Source organism: Plodia interpunctella, chromosome 17 (assembly GCF_027563975.2).
Source record: "Plodia interpunctella isolate USDA-ARS_2022_Savannah chromosome 17, ilPloInte3.2, whole genome shotgun sequence".
Classification (NCBI taxonomy): Eukaryota; Metazoa; Arthropoda; class Insecta; order Lepidoptera; family Pyralidae; genus Plodia; species Plodia interpunctella.
In genome coordinates this window covers 3,979,926-4,005,382 of record NC_071310.1, presented here as the reverse complement: position 1 = coordinate 4,005,382, position 25,457 = coordinate 3,979,926, and the positions used below count along the sequence as shown (strand labels likewise).

The 25,457-nt window shown below is 35.3% G+C and overlaps 3 protein-coding genes across 6 annotated transcripts; 1 reads left to right on the top strand and 2 right to left on the bottom strand.

The window, feature by feature from the left end:
- Nucleotides 1-110: 110 nt before the first annotated feature.
- Nucleotides 111-9,154, bottom strand: LOC128677017 (uncharacterized). 3 transcript variants are annotated; one of them, XM_053757547.2, is made up of 9 exons: nt 8,976-9,154; nt 8,225-8,359; nt 4,641-4,745; nt 3,131-3,445; nt 2,592-2,678; nt 1,999-2,161; nt 1,539-1,682; nt 1,036-1,240; nt 111-839 (listed from the first exon to the last, which is right to left on the bottom strand). In XM_053757547.2, exons 3-9 carry the CDS (start codon nt 4,708-4,710, stop codon nt 615-617), a joined length of 1,209 nt encoding a protein of 402 aa, XP_053613522.1. In that variant the 5' UTR covers nt 4,711-4,745; nt 8,225-8,359; nt 8,976-9,154; the 3' UTR covers nt 111-614. The 3 variants fall into 3 exon arrangements, with proteins under 3 accessions (XP_053613522.1, XP_053613521.1, XP_053613523.1); XM_053757546.2 differs by lacking the exon at nt 8,225-8,359; XM_053757548.2 differs by lacking the exons at nt 2,592-2,678; nt 8,225-8,359 and having other exon boundaries at nt 8,976-9,150.
- Nucleotides 9,155-9,465: 311 nt separating this feature from the next.
- On the top strand, nt 9,466-25,143 carry LOC128677020 (uncharacterized). 2 transcript variants are annotated; one of them, XM_053757553.2, is made up of 5 exons: nt 9,466-9,765; nt 15,982-16,084; nt 22,392-22,524; nt 23,310-23,469; nt 24,168-25,143. In XM_053757553.2, exons 1-5 carry the CDS (start codon nt 9,760-9,762, stop codon nt 24,351-24,353), a joined length of 588 nt encoding a protein of 195 aa, XP_053613528.1. In that variant the 5' UTR covers nt 9,466-9,759; the 3' UTR covers nt 24,354-25,143. The 2 variants fall into 2 exon arrangements, with proteins under 2 accessions (XP_053613528.1, XP_053613529.1); XM_053757554.2 differs by lacking the exon at nt 9,466-9,765 and adding an exon at nt 14,462-14,600.
- Nucleotides 10,562-20,714, bottom strand: LOC128677018 (uncharacterized). Its single transcript, XM_053757549.2, has 4 exons — nt 20,466-20,714; nt 19,183-19,359; nt 14,439-14,566; nt 10,562-12,483 (listed from the first exon to the last, which is right to left on the bottom strand). The coding sequence occupies exons 1-4, from the start codon at nt 20,557-20,559 to the stop codon at nt 11,689-11,691; spliced, it is 1,194 nt and encodes a 397-aa protein (XP_053613524.1). The 5' UTR covers nt 20,560-20,714; the 3' UTR covers nt 10,562-11,688.
- Nucleotides 25,144-25,457: the final 314 nt, after the last annotated feature.

Sequence of the window (25,457 nt, the reverse complement as noted above, 5' to 3'; positions counted from 1 at the left end):
TCCGCGCGCGGCCCCGTTTGTCTGACTAAACCATGGAATTTGTACGTACTCCGTCGAAGTACTTATTCAATCCATGGACTACGCGGATTATCGTATAAGCGTACACAATACCTAAATGAGATAGAACATTCTTCAACTTCATGGCCCATCCATTTCCGTTTCATTTAGATATAATGTGCTGAAATCATGGAATTGTGGAGCACTTACTAATTCCATGGATGAAATAGATAAGAATAAAACAAATTTTTCAGTGTTTTCTTTAACTTTTTTGTAAGTAGAATAATATTAGGTACATATAAGTTTTATACTTAGCGTTCCTATAGTTTGGTACTTAATTGTGCCTAGTTATAGATATAAATTGTACCTAACAAAAAGATGAAGTTATTGCTTTATGCACCATCAATTACATGATATAAAATGCGAACCATTTGTACAGCACATTGAGCATGTGAAATTTTTTCCAGCGATTTGACTCTGAATACAATTATATCTCCTTTATCTTGAGCATGTTAGTGTTTGAGCTGGAGATATAAGATTTATATAAATAAGCATTTCAAAAAGTTATCGATAAATTGTGTCAATAAATTAGATTTTATTTAGTGATGTAATCTTTCTTAGTAGGTGTAGGTCATTTCGATCATTTCTCCATTGTTTTTTCTCGGGGTGGCCAACAGCGAACTGGGGGCGGAGTCCAGGCCCGGCTCGACAGAGACCGTGGCAAGCTCGGAGGTGGCGGTGGGCTCCGAGCGCGTCGACACGTTGTCGCGCTTGCTCGGCGAGCTTCGCTCCGAGCGGCGTGAACTGCGTGTTGATTGTTTCTTGAGGAATGGAGTTATTTTCTGTAAAATGTAGGGCAACAATTTTAGATTCAATCGTCAGAGCTATCATACAATATACAATCATACAATCTATATATATCATACAATCTATATTTATATCTACGCAGCTTGCACACACTCAAGCAAGCTATAGGTATGTAGGTTTACGACTCATTCGTATACGACCAGCAAGTTGCAGATGTCAAACTCAGGCTACCTGATCAGGGTCACTGGTGACGACGATCTTGGTCCTCTTGACCTGGAAGTCCGGCGCGGTGAGGCATCTAGCGAGGAAGATGGCGGCCGCGCATGCCCAGCTGACCCACACGGCAGCGCTGGCGGCGCGCGTGGCCTCCACTCGCGGGCCGAAGCCCCACGTGGTATTCCAACCAGGCTCGAGGAAGTCGTTCACAGGGGAACAACTGACGGAGCAAAATAACCTACATTTGAATGAATGGGGCGGCGGGAAGTGTGCTGAAAATATACCTTTAAAATTACCGGTTGGCAGCGACCTACTGCGCTTGCCTGCAACTTTGATTAGGTACCTTCAACTTTCCTTACTTATACCATGACAAATAAAATCTGAAGACTTAGGTATAGATATTTTTCAGGTATGTAAGTAGCCTGAAAAAATAAGTCTTCAGATTTGTATAGGTAAGTAGGTACCTAATCATTAGCTAGATATTAATAGCTATTATATTAAAGTATACTTCAACATACTTAGTCGAATTGGTATATTCTTCGAAGGCCGCACAGAAGGCGTGGATGCCTGCGTTGGTGGTAGTGAAGCTGTGCCCCGTGAGGCCTACCATCACGAGTGCGCAGACCAGCGCTGGCGCCAGGATCCGCCACGGCTGGGGCAGTCTGCCGTGGAGGAAAATCTCATATATTTATTGCTAATACATAATATAAAAATTATGCGTTTATTTACGTTTTCCACTTTTTCCTATGTACATTATATATAATTAATACTAGGAAATACTACATATATCCATTAGGTATTATCTATCCCATACTAATATTTAATATGTAAGTGTGTCTGAAGAACAAAATATACAAATTCCTTTTTAAAGTAAAAACACTTATTCTCACATATACAAAGTATAGTTAACCAACCAGTCCTACGGGGAAATGGAATACTGGCGTCCCCAACCAGGAAATAATAATAAAAGATATCCACCCAGTCCTAACTCGGCCCCCGCTGGGACACATGGTGAAGAAGGTAAGCCACACTGCCGCCAGGACAGTAGACATGAGCGGCATGTACTCCGCGAACTGACACCGACCATCCTCTCCAAACAGCGTCCGCGACGCGTACAGGGCCACTCGGTGCGTCACATTTCCTGGAAAACATCCACTTCAGTTTTGCTCTCATAAAATTAGTTTCTTTCTAGCAAATAAAAACAACTCGAATCTTCACTCATTATTATCACTTTTTCAATTGCAATACAACAGAATGGTCACTAAGAAATAATGAAAATTGGAAAATTTTTTTTTTACTAATAAGCTCGACATTAATATAAAGATTAGATAAGGAAAGTGGACTTTTTGTAACTGCCACCCTGTCTGCTCAGTAGGATGTTTGCATAGTGGGTCTGGGTACCGCAGTTACTTCGATAAATTTAGTCACAACCACAACAATTAAATAGCACATACGCAATAGTAGTGAATATCAATTTAGCAAGCTATTTCTACTAATTCTTCAAATCAAATTAGGTAGTGTAAACACTTGTTTAGTGGCGTGAGACATCATTTTGCAAAACACAAACAAACTTTTTGTGATCGTCCGAATTTGTTTTCTTGTATACATCAGCGTATAGTAAACGGAGGAAGGATCTCCAGGATCTCGTTCTACATGTCCTAAAGAAAGAAATAAGCATAAATATTAGACATGATTACCTACTTATAGTAGTCATCGCCGCTGGAACTCGGATTATCGGTTTCGCCTCCTCACAGAATACAAATAAACATGTATCTAGGCACTTATTAGTTATCAGATTCCTCACAGTGGAATCCCAAGAATCCCACACAGGATATTGCTGCCGCACTTCAAACTAGTCTGTTAAAACTATTGAAAGAAGCGTGTATCAAAATGTAACTATAGTAGTATTTACTCTACTTGGTTGGTAGCCGTCATATTCTCATAGTTTCACAAATGAGCGTGTAACTAATGGTAAACGTAAATGATTATAGGTAGATACTTATATAAATCTAGAGAATCAATACAGAACATATACTGAGACATAGGTCTCTCGCTACCTATTTAATTATAAAAAAAATATATTTTATTAAGAAAATAATTGTTTACTGACCAGTCATAATGGTCCTGTTATATATTTCTTCGGAAGTTTCTGATTCTTTGCTAGTTTCATTTGAAGCAGTTTCTCTTTTGGTTTTTTGAGCATCAAAATTGTATGGGGCGGCAACAGTTGAATTTATTTGAGCAGTATTGTCTGCGTCATTAGGATCAATAACTTGTACGTAATCGACATGTTCTACCAAGTGAAATTCCAACGTCCGAGGGAAGAATATGCAGTTGTAGTTGACTAACTCTTGAGATTTGTGGAGTAAAGTGTAGTTGGCGATGCCGGATACAGCAGCGCAAATGTACAATATGAGATGCCATGCTGAAATTAGAAAATACATTATTCCCGTCATAGAAATTCTTTACAGTAAAAGTAACATTTTAATAAGTAATTCCAGAATCGGCATAAGGTACCTACTTGGCCAACTCAGGTACTTACTATATCCAAAAATCTCAGGCTTTATCCGCCTTAAATACCAAAATAAAACACCTAGATAATACTTTTATGTAGGTCTTAAAACTTGTAACTTAAAATTTAAGACCTCAAGTGGTAGATAGGTTTGTAACAATAAACATGAGGTCATGCCGTCACACTAGCAGCGACGAGACGACAACGTGCGATAACGTCGGCTGTCGCAACTAGTCATCCGGTGAACCAATATGTACTGAGTGTAGTGTATATGCTCATAACTTTAACTGAACGTATTTTCATATAACTTTAAAGTCATTTTATACACTTCACTCCTCTTCGGGAAAATGATCCCAGTTTGAGAGTACTGATCACCCGTCTGGTGCTTGTACTACCTATCGATCCCCCCAAAGACAAATAATAATATTATCCGCCCTGACTTTCTAGGGTATGGAAATTAAGGAAAAATTATACAAATCAACTAACTCAAGAAATTGTAATGTAGAACTCAAGCAATAATAAAGTACCTATTCAAGTATTTAAGATGATATCGACAATCAGGGTCCGCGTAGGAAACGAAAGTTTAAATTTAGAAAATTTTTGAAATAATGTTGTTGCCTACTTATTAGCTGTCAAGGTTCCCGCTCCTAGAATGACTTCACTAGTAAAGCTAGTAGATGTTATGATAGTTTTAGAAACTAACCTCTTGGTCAGTTTCTAAAACTTTAGAAAAAAATTCTAGATGCAAAATATTTTCGATTGAACATTTTTTCTTTGATTGCGTGAAAATTGGGCCCCAGCATGGTAAGCGTGGTCCACGCTGTGTGTTGGCTCCGATCCAAACTGATTCAGGCCACGTCCGCCTTTACATGTACTCTGTACTAAATGTCTGAATACGTGATTATTTGTTTCATCATAGCAACGACAGCTACCTAGTTACTTCTAGTAACTAATTTAATTTCACATGATTCAAGAAAATTGTTACCTAGGTACTTTTTATAATTTGGCTATAGATTAATTTTAATTTATTATTTAAAATGTAAGCTGCTATATTCATTCATAGAAAGTAATATACTTACATAATTTATAGAAAATACTTAAAAATTACCTTTCCAAACTTTTAAAGTCTTCGACGATCGTTCCTCCAGCTCGCAGTGGTCGTAAAGTAAAATAGTCATGTTTGCTATTTATTTAGTCCATTTTATGGCATAAACTGTGGACAAAGAATAAATTTATTTTATCAGACGCGTTGATACCTACTCGTATTTATGTCGTATTAAGCAAGTCGCTTAATATGACACAAATACGAGTATACGACACAGATCCCAATGATCGGTCACAAGATGGCTGAAAATACAAAAATCTTGAGCTCCTTGGTGCTTCGGAAGGCACGTCGGTCCCGGTGGATTGGGCCCGAGTTCCATGGGCAGGTTCCATCCTCCTCATACATATATAAAGAAGATCAGTGCCACAGCGGCAGTGGGCACATTAAAACAATTCAACAAAATCTTAGAAAAATAGTAGATAGTAATAGGATAAAATTAAGAATTTTCTCGAAAGTACCTAATGTATTTGATTTGAAACGATGTTAAACCATGTAGCTGGATAGGTACTTGCTTCCACAGACGGTGGAAAACTTGAACTCCCTAGATCTAATCAACATCATACAAAATAATATATGTTTTTTTAACTAGTAAATAAAGGACTAATTCGAGCAATGTATAATTAATGCCTTGCTAGCAAAACATAAAAACAGTTTCAATTAAGTAGTTGTCATTTGTCAAAAAGGTATCTTTATTGTTTAATTAATTAGACACGTATATATGAACTCTCTAGAGCCCTAACTATGTAACAGTCGAATAAAATGAGGGCCGACACAATGGACAAATGGATGGCATTGTAGTTATTAACATATCGAACAGAACCCCAGTTCTGTAGCGACGAGGCGCTAGTAACCAAAAGCGTAAATTCGATAAATTCAATGATCCAAAACGTAATATAAGTAGATAGATATCGTCTCTGGCCAGTGGATGACGCGACGACGCGCGACGTCTTGGCGTCGCTTCGCCCTCGAACTGCAATGTGATTGTTTGCGATTGTAATCTTTATTTTTGAGCCAGACCGACCGTGGTTTCGTTACCTCTACCAAATCTACCAAGGCAATTTTGGTTAAATATTTCATAGTTAATTGGGAAAGTTAACTAAACCTTAAAATAGACCAAATGGGAAACTATTCTATCCAAGTGTATTATCGTACCGGATTGCTCTGCCTCTCGATTGATGCATAATTTCATATGAGAAATAGGTATTTTATTAGTTAGGCATTTAGGTACCTACTACCTAGAAATTCATTTTTATTTATGCGAGATTGCAACGAGATGTCTACTTTCTGCGCTACTAAATAGTAACTTTACTAAGCATTGAGTGAGAATGTGGTAATACAATAACTGTTTACTAGGTACATAAAATATTATTATTGACTATAAGTAATATTTTTATTGTACATTGTAGGTATATAAAAGGCATCTAAAAGGTCACCTTAAACCTGTAAACCATTGAAATCTATGGGATTGAAATATAATTATAGTTTACGTACATAATACTTATGTGAATGTAACCCACTTTTTTTGGTACTAGCGTTATCACTTTATCGTGACGGAAATATACGTACCTACTTATGTTGTATGTATGAGTAGCCAGCGCCCTTATTTTTTGTAGACATACTCATATAGGTAACTATTTACATATGTACACATTGCAATGTAGTAAAAGGCAACATGAGGCATGTCTAAGAGTATTATCATCATAGCAATTGTAACGTCCCCTGCTGGGACACTGGCCTTCCCTATGGATGGATCCATACACTAGATAATTACTTCTATTAGGTTTTAGTGTGGGAGTCATTCGTAGCACGCCGTCTACTCTATAGACGGTGTAATGGCACAGGTAATGACATCATTCTGATGTAATTATGTACATAAATTATCACAAATAATGCATGGTTAGTTGGTAGACGTCTACTCTGTAGCGATCACAACAAACAAAATGATTCGGCTTGACCTTTGGTGCACCTGTCTACTGGTATCAGTATTTTCGTAGTCTTAAGTTTCAGTGATAATAATTCGTTCATGTTGTTATACAGGCAAGAATTATCAAAGTTAATCTTTAAAACATATTTAAAGTTTAACTTTGATAAAATTATTGCCTTTAATTTCACTTTTGAAGCAGCAGCAGTTACTAGGTATATTTCTAAATTTAGAAAATATTCTGTTTTTCGGAAACATAATATAAGGAAACTGGCCGATTAATTTATTGCTAACAGCATTTTAAGTATTACTCATGTTTGACATTTCCAACCACTAGATCAACAGTACATCAAGCTACCTAAATTATAAATTTGCTTTCATCGCATTAACGATACCGCGACATAAAGATTGCAGGGTAACGTGACATGCGGTTGACTGTACATGGTCTATGACTGTACACTATATTGCGCTGGCGCACTGCCAACTGCCTTGACACCAAATTTTTTGATTGAAAACGAGTTGCAAACCCATCCCATCCTCTAATATCCATCCTTCCTGACATTGTTATTTTGATAATATAATTCTTTTCTGGTGGTCTCTTGTTTGGTATCACTGAAAATCAGCGTCATGGCTCTTCGTCACGGCACAAGCTGAGTGGTACCCTTTTATAGCATATTTAATGTACCTTTGAAATATTAACATTTTGTTCATTTCTTGTGATGTACCTATATTAGTATGTTATGAATAAATTTATTTCTATTTCTATAATATTAAATATGGACATGATTCATATTGGATAGGACCACTGTCCGATGGTTAACCATGGTAGTTCATTGGTTATTTTCTTAGTTCTATATCTTAATATAACTAGAGCGGGAACCACACTTCAAAATAAGTATAAATTGAGTTAGTATCAATATCATCAACAGTAAGATGATACATCAGTCTGATCAAAACAAGTTGGTAAAGCTTGTGGCTATAAATACATAAGTACCTATTTTTTATCTACAGATATATTGTATAGGTAGGTATTACGGGCAAATAGGTATCACAATTATAAGTTTTTTAGGAAAACTAACCATTCAAAAGAAATGTTCCATCTCATACAGAATCATAATCATAACAAATAAAACAGAAATTGCTCACGCACCACAATCGGTAGGTGAAGACGATGATGTCACGCTCGCGATTATAATAAGACTAGCTACCTATACCTATAACTAGTGAGTACTTGTTTCTTATAGAACCAGGATTGCCACCGCCGATGTTGCATTTGTTGTTAGATGCTCACCCTCATTTTCTTAATTTAACCCACTTAATGTCATCACAAAGAATATTATCCTTATCCTCTTATAAAGTGTTTCTAAATTAAACTTCTCGCTACATTTAAGTTCTGAACTTATTATCATTATCATTAAATCTCTCGATTATAAATATATTGTACAAAAATAAAAATAAAATTAATGATATCATTTATACTTTTATATTATATTTAAGTATTCACACAATACCTCGACCACAGATGATAATAATACTAGGGGTGGGTAGCAAGTGGCCAGTCGCCGTCTGGTCGGTGTTGATCACAATCGCGGGTCAAGGATTAACCAAGGACATAGCCGACCCTCGGCTAAAATCTACAAACACCAACTTATTTATGGTTCCTTACCTAAAAAATCGGATCCCTTCGTTGTCCATCTGTCAAGAACCTTTTTCCCAGGAACGCTTAGACATATTTGAGATTCATTATACGTGGGAATTTTACGGAACCCTCGGTGTGCGCGGCATCGAAATTCCTGTTGACCTAGAACTGCTACTGCATGAAATATTTCTTGAAGCAACCCAATTTTCTTCACAAGTGAAATAAAAAATTATAAACCGTATTTTTGTGGAAATTTTGTAAATTTCATAAGGAAATAAATCAATAATAACCCAGTGTGAGCGAATGACATTCGAATTTTACAGAATCGCAAGGCTACCTAAGGTACAAAGCACATGTTAAACAAAACTTCGATTTTGCAATGTTCAGTTAGTAAAGTTATTAGATAGATTACCTATGTAGCTGTATGTACATATTTTAACACCGAATTTGTACCATAAAAAATATCCCACTATTGCCATTAGCCACTAAAACTAATACCATAATATGTATTTACCTAGTAATTTATGAGTACTTAAAAGTATGTAGTAACTTTAGAAGGTACATAATAATACAAGTACCTATGTGAATAAAAAATGAATACTTATTAAGATAATGAAGTTTATGAGAATTCATTAATTTGGATGTAGAATTGGCATAGTGCTTCTTATTTATAAACACCTTCATAATTTTTATCTTTAATATTTTAATGATAAGCAGAATTGTATTTATATATTTATTGACTACTTAACTAAAGTAGTTACCCACTGTCATTGCATACCTGTTTAATCCAAATAAAAAGGAAGAGGACACGTCAATAACATTCACAATGCAGTTTATTCACATTTTCATTGATAATTTTATTATTAAAAATCCATAACAGCAGAAAATTGTTTCACTTAACACACGTTTATCAACCACGCATGTCGCGTTGACTGAATACAAATAGGTTTTCTTCGGTTTCGAGGCAAATTGAATAACTTTATTGAACCTCGTTCTACCGCAGTCGGAATAGTACACGCAGAGAGAGGGATAGCATGAAAACAAAATCTTGTATCATATGAGTAGGACGAGTGTATATTTCTAACTTCAGCGGTCGATAAATGGTGCGGCGCTTTTTGTTTATCTGACGTAACCGCATGATGTCATGGCAACGCAGCAGCCGCCATTCGATCTTGGGTTTGAATTTGGCGGGAATTTATGTTGTAAGAGGAATCCTCCTTTGAATGAATAGCTTACTTCCAATCTCATTATTATAAATCAACTAGTTAACCTAAAGTTTGCGAGAATTCGACTCTAAGCAGTGGCCTAACGTCACTTGGACCCCTATACTGTATCAAAATTACCCAAATTAAGGTTAAATATATATTTTTTTTTAGTTTACCCCCGAAAATCACCCTTCAGATTTATTCACACTGTACCACGCTCCGTACGTTTGGGCCATAGGATTACACCATCTTACCAAATTTCATTTGATTTGGTCTAAGTGTAGTAGATTCGGAGTGAATTGTCTGTGACAAAAGGGTTATTTGATTTTTTGAACGGAAACCTAAAAAATTACAAAAATGCTTGTAAGTATTCAATTAAAATTAATATTTATTAGTTACTTATACAGGTGATTTCTTATACATTGGCATTATTTTATCTACATGCTCAATCAATGGTACAACACTATTAAAAAAAACATGTGATACATACATTTTCCACAATGTATTTAATTTTGTATAGAACAGCTGATTTTTTTTCGCGATTTCGGAGTTACTCCTATACTAAAAGTTGTTCAGAATCCTGGACTGAGACAAAATATTGACAATGTATAAAAAGTCACTCTGTATATATAAGTTGTCACTTCCTTCTAGAAATTGAGCTAGCCAAACAATTTAAATTATTTTTTTTACTTTTATTGCCAATTTCGTATAAAGTTGAAAAAAAAATCAGTTTTTCTCTATACTATACATACATATAGCTACTTACCTTAGATTACAGAAAGTATTCTGATAGCCGTTTGTATCAAACGAAGTCCTTAGGTAATTTTTTATCGTTTATTTTTTTTTATTTATTTCTGATAAAACACGTACTTACGTACATTGCTCACCGCTCCGTGATTTTTCATTGTATATCGGCATATATCGGTTATTGCGGGATTCCCCCGTTCAAGTGTAAAGACGGGAATCCCGCAATAACCGATATAGGATGTTGCTAACTTTTGGGCCCACATGTCGGTACATAAGTGAGCCCAAAAGTTGGCGACTTAACCCTTTTAGAGCTTAAAGAGCTTTTTTTAAAATTTTATAATTTCTGAAGTGAAAACAATGTGTTATTGTATGACACTTTTTTACCTGTGGTTTTTGTTACATGTGTACAATAAAAGATTATAACAGATTATAAAATAATATATATTCACGTAAAAATCATAATTTATTTTATCTTATATTTTATTTTTATGATTAGATACAATTTAATCTTAAAATTTATACACCCTTGTAATGTGGATTAAGAGTATATATATACGAGTATTGTATACATGGGCGTAGCTAGGTTTTGGTATCGAGAAGCTCAAAAGAAGTACATAAAATAACCCTTACATTATTCATAAGAAAATTGTCAATTTTAGAGATTCTAAACAAACAAGAGATTTTGTGAACCCCTAAAACCCTCCCCATGGCTACGCCCGTGATTGTATAAATAGTATTTTCATAGAATTTAGAATAATAAGTAATTTCTGTAGTCTAAGAATATTTTATTATGATTATGCCTTATATTTTAAATCCATTTTATCATTGGTTCGGTAAGTAATTTATTCAATTCAATGAAATAATAATCTACCTACCTCAAAGCAGATATCAGATATCTGATGATACGATAAATCAACAATTGATATGAACCTTAAAGTGTTGCCTACAATTGTGTATTGTTTATAATCATACAAAATATTTTAAGCTTAGGAAAATGTATCTCTTCTCTGACAATGTAACAATTGAAGTATACTTAGGTGTACTTACTTGTGTTTTTGGAATCTACAAAAAATTACAATGTAAATATAGGTAGCCTTACAAACTTTTCAATATTATGTAGGTAGATAAGTATGAAGATTTCCTTATGATAGTACGTACTATATAGTATGTACTTTTCTAAATTATAAAAGTTACAACGTTAAATTATAGGGAATGATGATTATACAATATACCGGTTTAACATTAAAAAACGCCACACTACGTTTTCAACAGGAAAATGCAAGAATACGGGATAATAACACTATACTGTACGCAAATATACCTATAAGCAAAATATATTTGTAGAGAGTCAAGCAGTTATGTTAATTTTATTTACGGTACCTACTTAGTACTTATTAATTTCTTGCTAGGAGTGCAACTTAAATACTTGTTCTCATTACCATTCGGCCCATGAACCAAATTCAAACTCCACCTCGCTTGGACCTCAACCCATTCAGTTTACTCGTAGCAGTCTTATCCAGCAATAGTCTTATCCTACAATCAGCAGAAAACGTACGGTCTGACACAGATGGGGCATCTGTCAGATGCTGCCAGGCACTTCCTCAAACAGTCCGCGTGGAAGAAGTGTGCGCATGGAGTGACGCGGGCCGAACGCATGGAGCCCAGACACACCGCGCACACGTCCTCCAGCGTGGACAGCTCCTCGGCCGTCGCCCGCCGGAACCTCGCCAGGGACCCTCGCGCCTCATTCAGCCTGGCCAGCGCCTCCCCGAGGCGATGTCGTCCGTGAACGAACACACACACATATGACACGAACGCAGCCAGCCTCCAGCGCTCGTACCACGCCAGCGCTGGAACTAGCGGTATCGCCAGAGCTGTGGTCACGCCCCGTGCCCACACTCCGAAGTAGAGAGTCTCCATCCCCTCCAACCTTTCCAACTTCAGCGCGGAAAGGCCAATAGGCCAAAGCTCTAGAAAAGTCCTTTCCGTAAGCAGATAATAAACTCCAGTGATCAGTGTGTAGAAGAAGTTGGGCCGGTAGTGCTCTAAGCCCTGTTCAAGGCCAAGAGTAAGGAGAACGAAGGTGATGGTGACAATGAAGGTGACGGCCTTGGTCCACTCGAGCACGATCTTGGTGGCGGACATGGCGAGGTGCTTGACCCGGGAGTGGCGCGTGACGTTGACGTATGGCGACCAGTCCTCCTTGGTGCAGATCTCGCGGACGTAGCTGACGGAGTAGGTGACCACGTTGTAGAACATGAGGGAGTACAGACACGTCAGCCTGCCTTGGCCCTGCGACACCAGCAGCCGGTCACACGCCGTGAATATTAGCAACTGAAAAATAAATTGGAAATACATTTAAGTACTTAAGTGTACGACCACACAACGATAGAATGGAGAATTTGGTGTACATGCAATTGTTATGATATTTTTTGGATTTACATATAATGAAATGAAATGAAATGAAATAAATTTATTTACACAAAGCACGGTACAAATAGATGTTACAGAACTTGTGGGTACTATGACATGCTTCGCCAAAAATATGGCATGTAAATATAAGTGTGTTTTAATAAATTTATATCTATGAATTTAATTTAATTATTCTACAATTACTCATAAAAAATAATAATAATAATAATCATTGTCATTAAAAATATTAAAATGTCATTAAATATAAAGAATTGTCATTTTCAGATAATAAGTACGAGGTATGTCACAATCAGGTCAAAACTTAATGATAAGAACTTATTCATTTTGTGTTCCAAAATTCATTCATGTCATAAAATGAATGATGTAACAGCCATTTTTTCAATTCCGAAATGAATCTCTTTTTTGGCAATTCTCTAATACATTTTGGTATTTTATTATAAACTTTTGTCGCCATAACATAACAATTGTTGCTAAAGAGAGAGGTTCTACAAATAGGTAATATCAAACGAGACGGATCTCTATGTCTGAATTTTCTGCTTATGTCACTAACTCTTGTAAAAAAGTTCATGTGTGACCTTACGAATATTCCGACTTCAAGAATGTACATTGAAGTTAATGTTAAAATATTCAGTTTTTTGAATAGAGGTCTACATGATTCCAAAGGACCTACACCACATAATGCTCTTATGCATTTTTTTTGCGTTAAAAACACTATTTTCACATCTGTTGAGTTTCCCCACAAGATAAGACCATACCTCAAAACAGATGACACATATCCGTGATATGCTGTACGAGCAATATTACTGTTAGCGACTCGTCTCAATTTTCTAAGAGCAAATACAAATTTATTAATTTTGTTACATACACCTTCGACATGTGATTTCCAGTTGCAGTGTTGGTCTAATGTTAATCCTAAAAATTTAATTTCATTGGCTTTAGTTAAATTCTGACCTTCACACATTATATTCAAACTAGAATGTTTGGTTTGGTAATTAGAAAACACTACATATTTTGTTTTATCAACATTAACAAACATATTGTTGGACTTAAGCCACCTTGCCGTTGATTCAATGGTTTGATTAATTGCAGTTTCATAATTAATATTGTCATTCGTATCTGGTATTGTTATTGAGATGTCATCAGCAAATAAGTTACATTTATAGTCAGTTATTGTTTTAATGTCATTTATATACAACAGAAATAGGACCGGCCCTAAAATGCTTCCTTGAGGCACCCCATATTTTTTTACTTGATAGGAAGATCTATATGCTTCGCATTGTAATTTTTTATCAATACGAGTAACTTCCACACACTGTGTTCTGCTTGTTAAATAACTTTTAATCCAGTCGTTTGCTAAGCCTCTAATACCATAGTTTTCAAGTTTTTTAAGAAGTAAGCTATGGTCTACAAAATCGAATGCCTTCGTCATATCGAAAAATACTGTCAGCACTGGTTTTTTATTATCAATGTTCTGAGTTATATTAAACATGAGTGAGAAAGCCGCTAAAGTTGTTGATTTATTCTTTTGAAATCCATTTTGTTCTTCAATTATAATATTGTGTTTATCAATAAATGAGTTTATTCGCTTTAACATTACTTTTTCGAATATTTTAGGCGATGGGACGATAATTGTTGATATCCTGTTTACTTCCTTTTTTAAACAGCGGTTTAATTATTGTTACTTTAAGTTTTGTTGGAAATGTGCTGTTTACAAATGATAAATTTACTAAATATGTCAATACTGGTGCTAATAATTTTTAAAGGTTATTAATTTTTAAAGGTTTTTACCTGGCTTTTTGTACTTAACAAATTTGACTTTGGATGTGAAATCTTAAGAATTAGTGAAATAATGTTACCTGGCTGATCATGGTGGACAGATTGTTGAGTTGCAGGAACATGACTTCAGCGCGGTCGAGGGGCGCGTATATTGCCTTGAGGACCCCCAGCACGGACACAAAGGGCGCGCGGAGACGACGAGCTGCTTCTGGAACAACAAAATAATAATAAACATGCAATAGGTATATACTTTTCAATCACTTTTAAGTAGTTTATTTTGTATATAGCTATCATCATTATATTTAAATGTATGTATGTAAGTTTATTATATTGGATCACATTTTTGCGCCGCACAATGTTTTCTGTTGGTTAGCTGGAATATAATTAATTAATTCTACAAATGACAAACAAACAAATGTTGCCATTTGTTTATAAGTATGTTATTTCTTGAAACAATAAAGTTTAATAAATTAGTAAACAGTAGTCTCTCCCAGTAGTCTCATTACAACATACTTTTATAAGCTCCGTAGAACACTACGGACTACTGCGGCTTCGTAGCAAGGTCGTAGAACCGTAGCTTGGTCGTAGGTAACCGTAGCTTGGCAGGATGTTTTTCCCTTTTTGATGATCTACCTATGTAGCTTGTTCGCTTAAAAATGCATTAATGCCTCTTTTACATGTAGGTTATACAAATTGACTAATATAATAAATTAAAAATAATGCTATTTGTGTTAAAAAATGGTCAGTAATAGATGAAAAGTTACAAAATAATTTTTTATATTACAAGCGGCATGATCCCGCTTCGCTCAGGTAAAACCTCAGATATATTTCAGATATATCACCTAATCCTTGTCGCACTGTCTTTTTAAAAACTCGCGTTAAAATCCATTGCTTGGTTTTAAAAATCTAAGCATACGAGTACATAGGGACAGATACAGTAGGATGCGACTTTGTTGTAAACTATGTTATGTATGCGAGGCATATTTAAGCTTATTAGAAATTAACATTAGCAACAGCAATAAATAAAAAAAATATAAATAAATAGTTATTAAGAATAATATTTTATTGGATTATCATAAGCGTGGACGTTGATTCCTGTCGCAATCTATTGTCCACTTGGGAGAGCTCACTTAATTTACATATTATTTTTATTATTTTTAGAGAAAGGATAAAAAGATGAAGGATGTTTAAAACGAGATAACGCATAAAGAACTGAAAGCTTTTTGTTTTAGCTATTTTCATTGTATTTCAAAATATTATAGAAAGCATAATAGCCATGTAAAATATGTAAGGACTTCATTCAGTGGCATTGTGAATAACCTACTACTACCTAAGTAGGTACTTTCTGTGTGGCTGTAGTACGTGAAAAATACAAATCACATAGTACATTACAGTTTTTTTCAGAGATTAGCTCAATTAAACGAACTCTTGACATTTATCACTATACTACCTGTTCTATCAATAATGGTAATTGGTAATTACGTCAAAATCTAGTATGATTATGTGCAGTGAACTAAAAAATTACTAGCCTAAGAAATGAGGAAAATCTAGTTAGTCACTTTTCTATTTTGGATAGTAACTTATTGTATAAGCCTTTTTATTTTATTTTTTCATGGAATCCAGCTAGTACTTCTGAAGGAGAAAAGGCTGTATAAAAGGATGTCAAGCCAAGGAGTCTTCAGTTCAGATCAAGCATCTTCTTCAAACAACATCTCAAATATTTCTGGTAAGTGATGGACTGATATTTATTTATATTAATTTAGAGATACTGTGTTTAAGTAATGATTTTATTTGATTTTATCATATTTTATATTATTGAAATAAGTATATGCCATAATGAATTTAAAAAAACCCCTTAGGTGTGGTAGCACCTACTATCACTAAAATTTTAAATTTCATTTAAATCGGTCAGGTAGTTTTTGGTTTTATCAATTAAGTACAAATCAATAAAATCTTTTTTTTAGGTCTTATTTCTTCAGTGTGTGTCTGTTTCTTTTAACGTTTAGTCAGTTATTGAAAATTCTCGACTCTTTCAATCACATGTGAACCGGATGGTCAGAATTGCATCCACTGCTATGCAAGGTTTGGCCGTCTGTCTGACGTCAACCTTTCAGAATAGAACAGTCGTTGAAAACAAAACATCATGATAAACAACACGAAAAATCATGATATTCGACTCGTAAACAAACTATAACGTTGTTATTTTTTGGGTAGAATTACTGCGCTGCACCTTGCTACGCAGCAAGCTGGCAAAGTAAAAACAAGTAACTAAATATTTTATTGGACACTGTTCATTGATATTATTATTATCAAGTTATTACTCTATTTTTAGCTATATAAAAATAACAATCGCTTTTCTTCTACGATAAAAAGCAATTTGAGGCTTGGGATTGGGACCTAACTTAACAAAGTCAAAGTTAAAAGCATTTATTGCAATATCTGTGTTTGTAGATGTACATACATACAAGAATGTATCTCAGCATTACTCGATAGTTTCTTGTATGTATGGAGATGGAACATTATGAAATGGAATATCGATTTAGTCGAAGAATATACATAATAATCGTCATCATATAAACGTATCTTCACTACTGAGGGTCGAGATCATCAGTAGAGCAGCTGTGGGTCTTTTGACTTAGGAGGCCATGCAATTTTAGGTGATGATTTTAATAGAACTTCTTTATAAAATACATTTTGTTAATCTGTATATTAATAATTCAAAATTTTTCTTCTACTCACATCATATTTTAATCCAATGAACTTATGATGATTAGCTGTTGTTTTACTCCATATTTTTTGGTCCCTAAAGCCATATCTTAGTATGTATAGTAGATGTCGTACTTATAATATTTTGTGTGGTCCCGAATAATGCAGTAAAACTTACGCATTTTTTAAAAGGAGTCATAAAACCATATTTTTAAGACGCTTTTTATACAACTAAAAATATGCGAGAGGTGTGAGATTAGCTCGTGTTTGTGCAGTATAAGTAAAAGCGGCGTCGGTTGACGCACGGGGGCTGGACCGCCGCCAGCTTCCGCCGGCCCATTCAGCTCGACAATGACCTGACTCTTCCACACAAATTGTGTGTGTTTGTATATTTTTAAATGAAAACTTTTACGATTCTGACCTTTTTGCTTTGTTCCAGTTTACTAGAAATATCTTTTAGAATAATTGGGTATCCTACTATCGACTTCAATAAGGATGTTTATGACCATAAAATTTTGATTTCGATGAAAGGTACACGGGTATAACAACGTGGAATCGTAGGTACTACTAACAGCACATACCAGACATTTTATCCCGAAATTCTCGCGATAGCCAAGCCTTAGGACGAAGCTAATAATAAGATGAAGAATATGTAGATAGAAAATATTATGAGTACTGGTACAAAACATGGAATTAGTAGGTACTCCGTAAAGTATTTATTAAACCATGTACAAAATACATATATTTACGTGAACGATCATTCGAACATTCCTAAAGGTCAATGCAAATCGAATGTGCTACGGTGACTGGCAGCGTAATGTACATAATACTTTCCAATAAAATTCTATAAATTGTGGAATAATCTATTAAAATATTTGTTTTATTTTTCGCTAAGAACTAAAAGAAATTGATAGAAAGATGGTGGCGCTAATATGCGGGTACAACGCGCTTTAAACGCAAAGCATTACGCATCAGGGTTCTTGGAGAAGGTGGACATTCAACCTCAAAGTAGCATTTATCCATCGAAAGACCGATGATTCAGGCTTATAAAATTGGGTTATTATTTATTTCCAAAACATTTTGCATTTTCTGATTCTGAATAATCGCGGCAGAGGCGATGACCGATGCCAGCCGCTTTCTTTGACAGGTAATTAAAATTTTCTTTCTTTATCGTTTTTGTATTGAATGTGTTTTGACATTAGTAATTAATATACATATATGTATACAAATATTAAACATTTATTGCTGTTGTTATTTTATTTTTATTTCATAACCACAAGTTCCCTAATATATGCCGTGACGTGACGCCAGCGATGAAAACAACGTAGGCGGGACATAGGTCAGGAGAACTCACACCCACTGTTTATGCTAAACGTTCATAGACACCACAGACCGTTAGGCCTATGGGACTAAGTACAAAAACAAATGGATGTGAAAAAGTGCCTGTAAAGGTGTAATTTCTGAAAATGCTTTTGACTTTGATCCTATAACTATAGGATATTTGGTCCAACATTTGGCGCCAAAATAAATTTTCTCTTTTAGCAGTACGATATGACCATGATATATTTAAATATTATAATACTAAATGATCAGACGGAGACGCGCGGGATATAAAAATTCCTAATTTTATTACGTTCCGCGAAAATATTATCAATTTTGACCGCAACATGCATGATTCATTGTGGTGAGATGTGATGTTTTGTTTTTGTCAGTCGAAAACTTGACTCAAAATTACTTTGTTCTTTTTAATTTGTAGGTAATTAAAACTTATTCACGCTAAATGTTTATTTCTAATAGGAAATATGCAAGTTTCATCAACAACTATCAGTTAGTCTCTCTTTCATTTGAGCGTCTTCTTGCTCTTAGCTTTTCTTCGCTATTGGTTTACTTCGCTTCGCGGTTTACTATGATAGCTCAGTGACCTTTTCGAATATTTTCTTTCCACTCAAGTAGTCAGCTAACTCATTTCTAACTTTATTATTTCACATTATTAAAAATCGGTTCATTTTTTGCAAAAAAGTTTTTATTATTACAAAATATAATCCAAAATGAGTTTTCTTTTCATGAACTTTTTACTTCAAACCATATAGATACATTACTATTCGTTCGGATACATACCTTGTGCAAGCTTAGCCACGGCCGGGTACCACCGCGCCGGGTACTTGTAGTTCGCGGAGATGAGCACCGGCACCACCAGGCAAGTGTAAGCCGCCATGAGCCACGCGCCACCTAGCGCCACCAGCAAGCCTCGGGGTGCCCAGTACGGCAGCAGCAGGACTAGTGACAGCAGCCATACTGGAATACAGAGATTTACATTTTAGGTGTCCAAACCTTCGTTGTTGTGACACACCACGAAACCCGAGATCAAACTTTCATATGACTTTTTATATCTTTTTAATTTCGTTGATTTTAATAACTAATAGTTATAGTACAGTAGTACCGCGTATATAGTACCGTGTCTGTTTATGAGATTTCTTCTTATAAGTATATCACGCAACGGATTTCGATGCAGTTTTTTACTGTTACATTATTTACACAATTTATTTCCGAAGGTTTATATACTGACATGCGAACAATCCCATGCGAAGCCGGGCCAAGTCGCTTGTCACTTATATTAGGCCCGTAAGTGGCGTAGCATGCTACGAAAAGCTGTGGCCGTAGACCCGTGGAGCTCGTAGCACATGTAGCGAAAGTTACAGGCTCTGCGAGTGCTACGAATGTCTACTTATTGCTACGTATGGGCGGAGCGTAGCTCGTCCGTAGGCCTAGTAATCTTATTATTCCTTGGACGGGCATATCACTTTAGCTTTTTGAAATATATTTATATGGAATTTAAGCACATCAATAAGTACTTGTATGTTAACTAGTCCACTCGTTATATCATTTTACTATGAATTGAACGCCCCAAACAATTACTCAAACCCTTATTCAACATTTCTCCCATGTAAATAACAATCGATTACGTCATAAACGTACAAACAACGTAGGAACTGTGCAAAACAAATGTCTAATAATGTTTTTTTGTGTAAGGAAAACGTAGGCAGCAATAGAATGAATGAAATTCCCAGCCACCCGTCTCACCGCATGATGAAATCATGTGACATGGTTTGTTTGTCTCGAAATCCAGGAAAAAACATAATTTTTCATCTGACTTTTACAGATAAGATCAATCAACATCAACGGCGTAACAGTGTGGTACATGTGCTTTTCTAACGTCTATCTAGTATTAGATTGGACATAAAATAAAATAAAAATCTTTGAACAGGTTACAATGAACCACGAACATATAGTTATCTGTTATTTCAATTAAAGTTACTAAGAGCCAGAAAATATATAAAAACAGTAAATTATATTAAGTGTCCTCGACCTAAACTGCACAAAGAATATCAAACTTTACGTACCTATATTGGCAATTTTGTCCTCAGATCTGATTGTCTGAATCTTCGAGAAGGAATCACTTCTTATGCGTCCGCGCACTCGCGAAATCATTCCCATTTCGAACAAAAGGTCTTCCCAGAACAAGTTTAACGTTTACTTCTGCACAATAATAGCCGTAAAATGCAAGCACTGATATTCAATAACAAAACAGTATTGGCTGTAATGCCTCTGAATAGCGCGAAGTGTGTCACACGAATGCGCATTAGAGGCCGAGCGCTTGGGCGGGCGGCGTCGCGTCGGCGTGTGCGCACCCATTATAAACCTATATAAACCACGACAAGCTAACAATGACAGCACTTTATCATACACAGCGGCGTCTCGTAGTAGACTCATATTGAATATCCTAACAATCACAGCAATGAGCATCGAAAAAAAGATTCAAACCGTGAGCTCTCTCGTGGCTGGCCGTCTGCCTACATTGCAGCGGCGATTTATTTTTAATTTTAATTCCATGTCACTGACTTGTGAAACCGAAATATTTACTTTCGGTGGCTAATTAGATACCCAATTGCATTAGTGCGTCTATTAATGTCACCTATCCTGGAAATACAGATTCACTACTAAATAAATGAATGTGGGTACAAGAAAATTTCATTCATGAAAATTATGCTGCAAGAATTTATACAATTCGGAGATTTCTTTTCTTAAGACCGAACTTTGAATAAAGGGTAATGCTTGACTGGACTCATATAATTTAAGACTCTATTTTAGTAACTTGATTGAGCCATCTCAATAATTGTTAGACTAGGACTCCATTGGTCCAAAAAACACAATGAATGACATGACTTTAATGTGAAGATATGCGAGACTATGATCGAAACCAGTGTGTACAAATGCATGATTTATTTAATGCGTCTTACTTTCTAATGCGTGTTGATTATGGCGAAGACTTGCAATCTATATCTGTCTTCCACGTAATGTATTTTTAAAATAGTTCCCTTGATAATATTAGGTACTAGTTTTTGACCGCGGCTTCGCGTGAATTTCCCACGGAAACGGTGTAATTTTTCCAGAATTAAATATATTTACCCTTCCTGCCCCCTTACATCAAACTACATGTATTGTATATTATATATATAACCTTCAAAATTTCAAGAAGATTATTGAGCAGATAAATCGTAGAGAAACAAACAAACTTAATTTCGTATTTATAATAATAGTTAGAAAGTACTTATTAGGACAGGGAAATTCACATGGTACGATAGATTTTGATAGAATATGAATATTTTGAAGAAATCCTTTGCCCAGCTTTAAAACAATATAGTTAGGTGAAAAAATAAAACTAAATGATATTTATTATATACATAATTATTTAAATTTAAGAGAACACACTTAGCTACACTATTCTAAGGGAACTACAGCTATTAAATGTGGTTTATTACATACAATTAATTTTAAGGAGATCTAAAGAAAATTATATCTTCAATGACAACGCTTTCTGGCAAGTTACCGACCCACGGGACAACGACCCCAACTATAAAACCTGACGAAATTTATTAGCAAAATGTTAGTATTTTTTCTCACGAATATAACGGACGTTACTAAGTTAGGACTTAGTTTTAAGTAAATATTTGATGTCAATAACGGAACATCAATAGTGTATATGTCATACTATCGTATATTTTGAATTTTGAACTTAATGTTGTTTATAAAGAATTTTCAAAAATTTTTACAGCAATCTGCCTTTCATGGAAACCTGATATTTTTTAACTTATCTCTTTATTTATTTTTAAGTTTAGTATTAATAGTTATTTTTTAACTTGTAAATTAACATTAGGGGTAAGATATAGCAAACTTCATTATTAAAACTAGGTGCTAATACCATGTAACATGTTTTACAATGAAATACATGTCTGTGGTTGCGAAAAATCGAAGTGATATGTTTTTAGAACTCCCAAGAAGCATGCATCCTGCGATGTGCGCGCTGCTGCTGGCGGGGTGCTGCCTGGCCCACTACCACGGTGGCTACGAGGCCCGCTCCAACCTCATAGAAAGAGAAGAACCGCAGGATGACCTGGATGGGTACGAATCACGATCATTATTATCATTCATTCTTCTTTCCGCCCAATGTCAGCAGTTTCTCAAATAAATCTGAGCGACTCTCTTTTTGTATGCCATATTTCCTTGTCCTATGATTCTCTTATCCACGTAGGTATGCTTAGTGATTTTGGGTATAAAGACATATCAAGTTTTTTACAATAATGTAATTTTTAATTTTATTGTCGTCGGAGACAAAGAAGATTATTAATGAGAAGATTTTTATTGTAGTTAACGCGTGACAAAAAAAATCATGTTTGTACGTATCTCTCGTTGGAAGTCAATCTTGGGTGCATCATCATATGAAACTGAACATTGAGACTAAAGTGACGACAAGTAGATGTATGATTACAGCCAGGGTCAGGTGAAACTAAATAAAAGCTTGTAAAAGTCTTTATCTTACTAATGAGAACATTTCATTTCGTTCTGTCTGACCGATAAATCGACAGACTTTACATACCTGTGATACACCTACCGTAGCAGTATAAAAAATATTAATCTGTCTTCATGTACTGTTCTCGTCCATTTTAAGAAAATTTAACTTACTCCGCTGAGTGACCCCAAAATGGATCTTTTCCTCCGAAAAGAGGGAGTATCAGAGTCTTAGTAACTACACGCAGATTAGCCTCTATTTTTAAGTTGAAATTACACATAGGTATTGTGAAAATTTGTAAATAAAAATTACCCTGTATATTTCTTAGTATGTCTCTAATCACGTTTTCCGATCGTTTTCACAATGGACGTACTTATGTATTCCTAATATTTTATAGGGACTTGGTGGAGTGTCCCGTGTGCGTGGGTTCCAGCAACAGCGAGTGGCTGCCGAGCAACGAAGTGTGTCCCATCGTGAGGGGGGACAAGAGATACAAACGCTGCCAGCTCGGCACCTACGTCAACACGGTCTGCGACAACCGGCTTGACTGCTACCGGGTAAGGGTACCTTCTTCTTCTACACGAGATTTCGCGGCTAAGTGCTTTGCCACGGTCACAGTATTGTAAAGTGGGTCCCATCGAGAAGGGGGACAAGAGATACAAACGTTTGGTCTGATATACTTTATAAGTAGTATAGTTTGTTAGAACAAACCTATCACTTCGTTATATGAGGATTGCTGTGCACTGTACCTCGTAAAGGATAAGGGGTGATAGTCCAGTGGTTAAGATAGACATCCACTGGTGATTTATGTATATTACTTATTTTTGATAGACCACCACTTGATTCCGGCGAAGGAAACCTGCACTTTAGTTAACGATTTATAAAGTAATGTGTAAATAGAAGGCAATGGCGATACGTCCATTAATATTTGTGAGAATAAGAGATCAAAGGACTACTTGCCACTAGTTTGCGGTAGGTAATCGTAAAGGTAATCTCAGATGCCTTTAGGTAACGTGAATAAAATCTGAGTGTATGAATGAGAGTATTAATGCCAACACTGGTGAGTGTTGGCATTACCTAATACTCTCGATATGAATGAGATAAAAAGAAAACACTATACAATTTGCTTATGGGTATAAGGAATATGACGATAAAAAATTCTTCGTCAATGTTAGCCCATTATTCCAAATGCAAACTACAAAACCCTGGTAAGGCTAGTTAAAATGTATTCTAACAATACATATTATTACTTCAGGGTCCAAAAGAACAATGCACAGAGAAAATGGACTTCGATATCTACGGGCAAAAGTGTGCGCCAGGGTACTACTGCAACAAGTACCTGGGTGTATGCACTGGCCTCGAATACAACGTGGAGAGCAAAACCCAGTGGCTTCTCAATCCGCATCATCGGTACCCTCTGAGAGCCCGACGAAGTATCTGAACCATAAACAACGAAGAGTACAGAAAGGACGCTGAATTGAAAAAAAAACAATAAATTTAAAACGACCAGTATTATTCTCACTTATATAAAAAAACAACTAAAATAGGTACTTAATGGTATATCTATGAATAAGATTTTGATAAGAATTTAATTAAATGGATTTCAATAATTCTAGGTACTTGCATTACGTCTTATCTACTTGAAAAACCTTAGAACATAGTTCCAGGTAAAAATATTTAAATGTATGTATATATCATTTAATATTTATTTTTTTACTTGTTGTAGTCATTTTACATAGTACGAGTACATATACATAACTAGTTATTTTGTCAATAAAGAACTAGATATACCTACACTGTTCCATGCAAAATCAAACAAAATTACTATTACAACTAGTGCTAGTCCCGGCTTCGCTCTGGTAAAACCATTATAATAAAAAAGTGGCCTAAGTTACTCCTAAAGTTTTCGTCTGTCTTTGTGTCAAATTTCATCAAAATCGGCAGTAGTATTTAAATGTATTCATTACAAACAAAAAAACTAATCTTTTCTCTATTATTAGTATGGATATTAGGTATATAAGTATAGATATGGATTGGTATGGATTAGGTATACAATTATATTAGGAAAAGTATCCGATTTTGGCCGGTTTTGGTATATAACCTATTCAATGCTACTTAAATCAAAAGTTTGTACCTAGTTTTTTATTCTTAATCAATTATTAGAGCAACGTCTTACTTGCAAGCAACGATTACTTATATGATATTGATCTCAATAAAGTTAATTGGATGAATATACTGTTTTTGATTTCATGACCATTACTGTGGCCACATACAATTGAGCTGTATATAGTCTGTGTCTTTCGTCAAATTACGTAGGGAACAAAATGTCTGACCCTCAGTCACAGACGATATTAACATTTACATCATGAAAGTAAGACACTATTTCTAAAAATATCATAATAGCCAAAAAGACTTACGATTTTTGGCTATTATGATATTTCTTCGCACGGTCGTCGGAAAGTGGTTCCTGGGCTCCGACGCTCTAGGGCTGAGGAAGAAATCGGGAAGGCGCTCAGATGAGAGAGTGAGATTTGGTCGGTGTTTT

What these genes read in the sequence shown, in the direction of transcription:
- LOC128677017 (XM_053757547.2), bottom strand. Translation starts at nt 4,710, where the DNA reads ATGACTATTTTACTTTACGACCACTGCGAGCTGGAGGAACGATCGTCG. An exon ending in GGGGGCCGAGTTAGGACTGG is followed by an intron (nt 1,683 to 1,998) that starts GTGGATATCTTT and finishes CCTCCACGGCAG; the next exon opens with ACTGCCCCAGCCGTGGCGGA. An exon ending in TCACCAGTGACCCTGATCAG is followed by an intron (nt 840 to 1,035) that starts GTAGCCTGAGTT and finishes TACATTTTACAG; the next exon opens with AAAATAACTCCATTCCTCAA.
- LOC128677020 (XM_053757553.2), top strand. An exon ending in CCGCAGGATGACCTGGATGG is followed by an intron (nt 22,525 to 23,309) that starts GTACGAATCACG and finishes AATATTTTATAG; the next exon opens with GGACTTGGTGGAGTGTCCCG. An exon ending in ACCGGCTTGACTGCTACCGG is followed by an intron (nt 23,470 to 24,167) that starts GTAAGGGTACCT and finishes TTATTACTTCAG; the next exon opens with GGTCCAAAAGAACAATGCAC.
- LOC128677018 (XM_053757549.2), bottom strand. Translation starts at nt 20,559, where the DNA reads ATGGGAATGATTTCGCGAGTGCGCGGACGCATAAGAAGTGATTCCTTC. An exon ending in GGACAAAATTGCCAATATAG is followed by an intron (nt 19,360 to 20,465) that starts GTACGTAAAGTT and finishes TCTGTATTCCAG; the next exon opens with TATGGCTGCTGTCACTAGTC. An exon ending in CGTGGCTAAGCTTGCACAAG is followed by an intron (nt 14,567 to 19,182) that starts GTATGTATCCGA and finishes TTGTTGTTCCAG; the next exon opens with AAGCAGCTCGTCGTCTCCGC.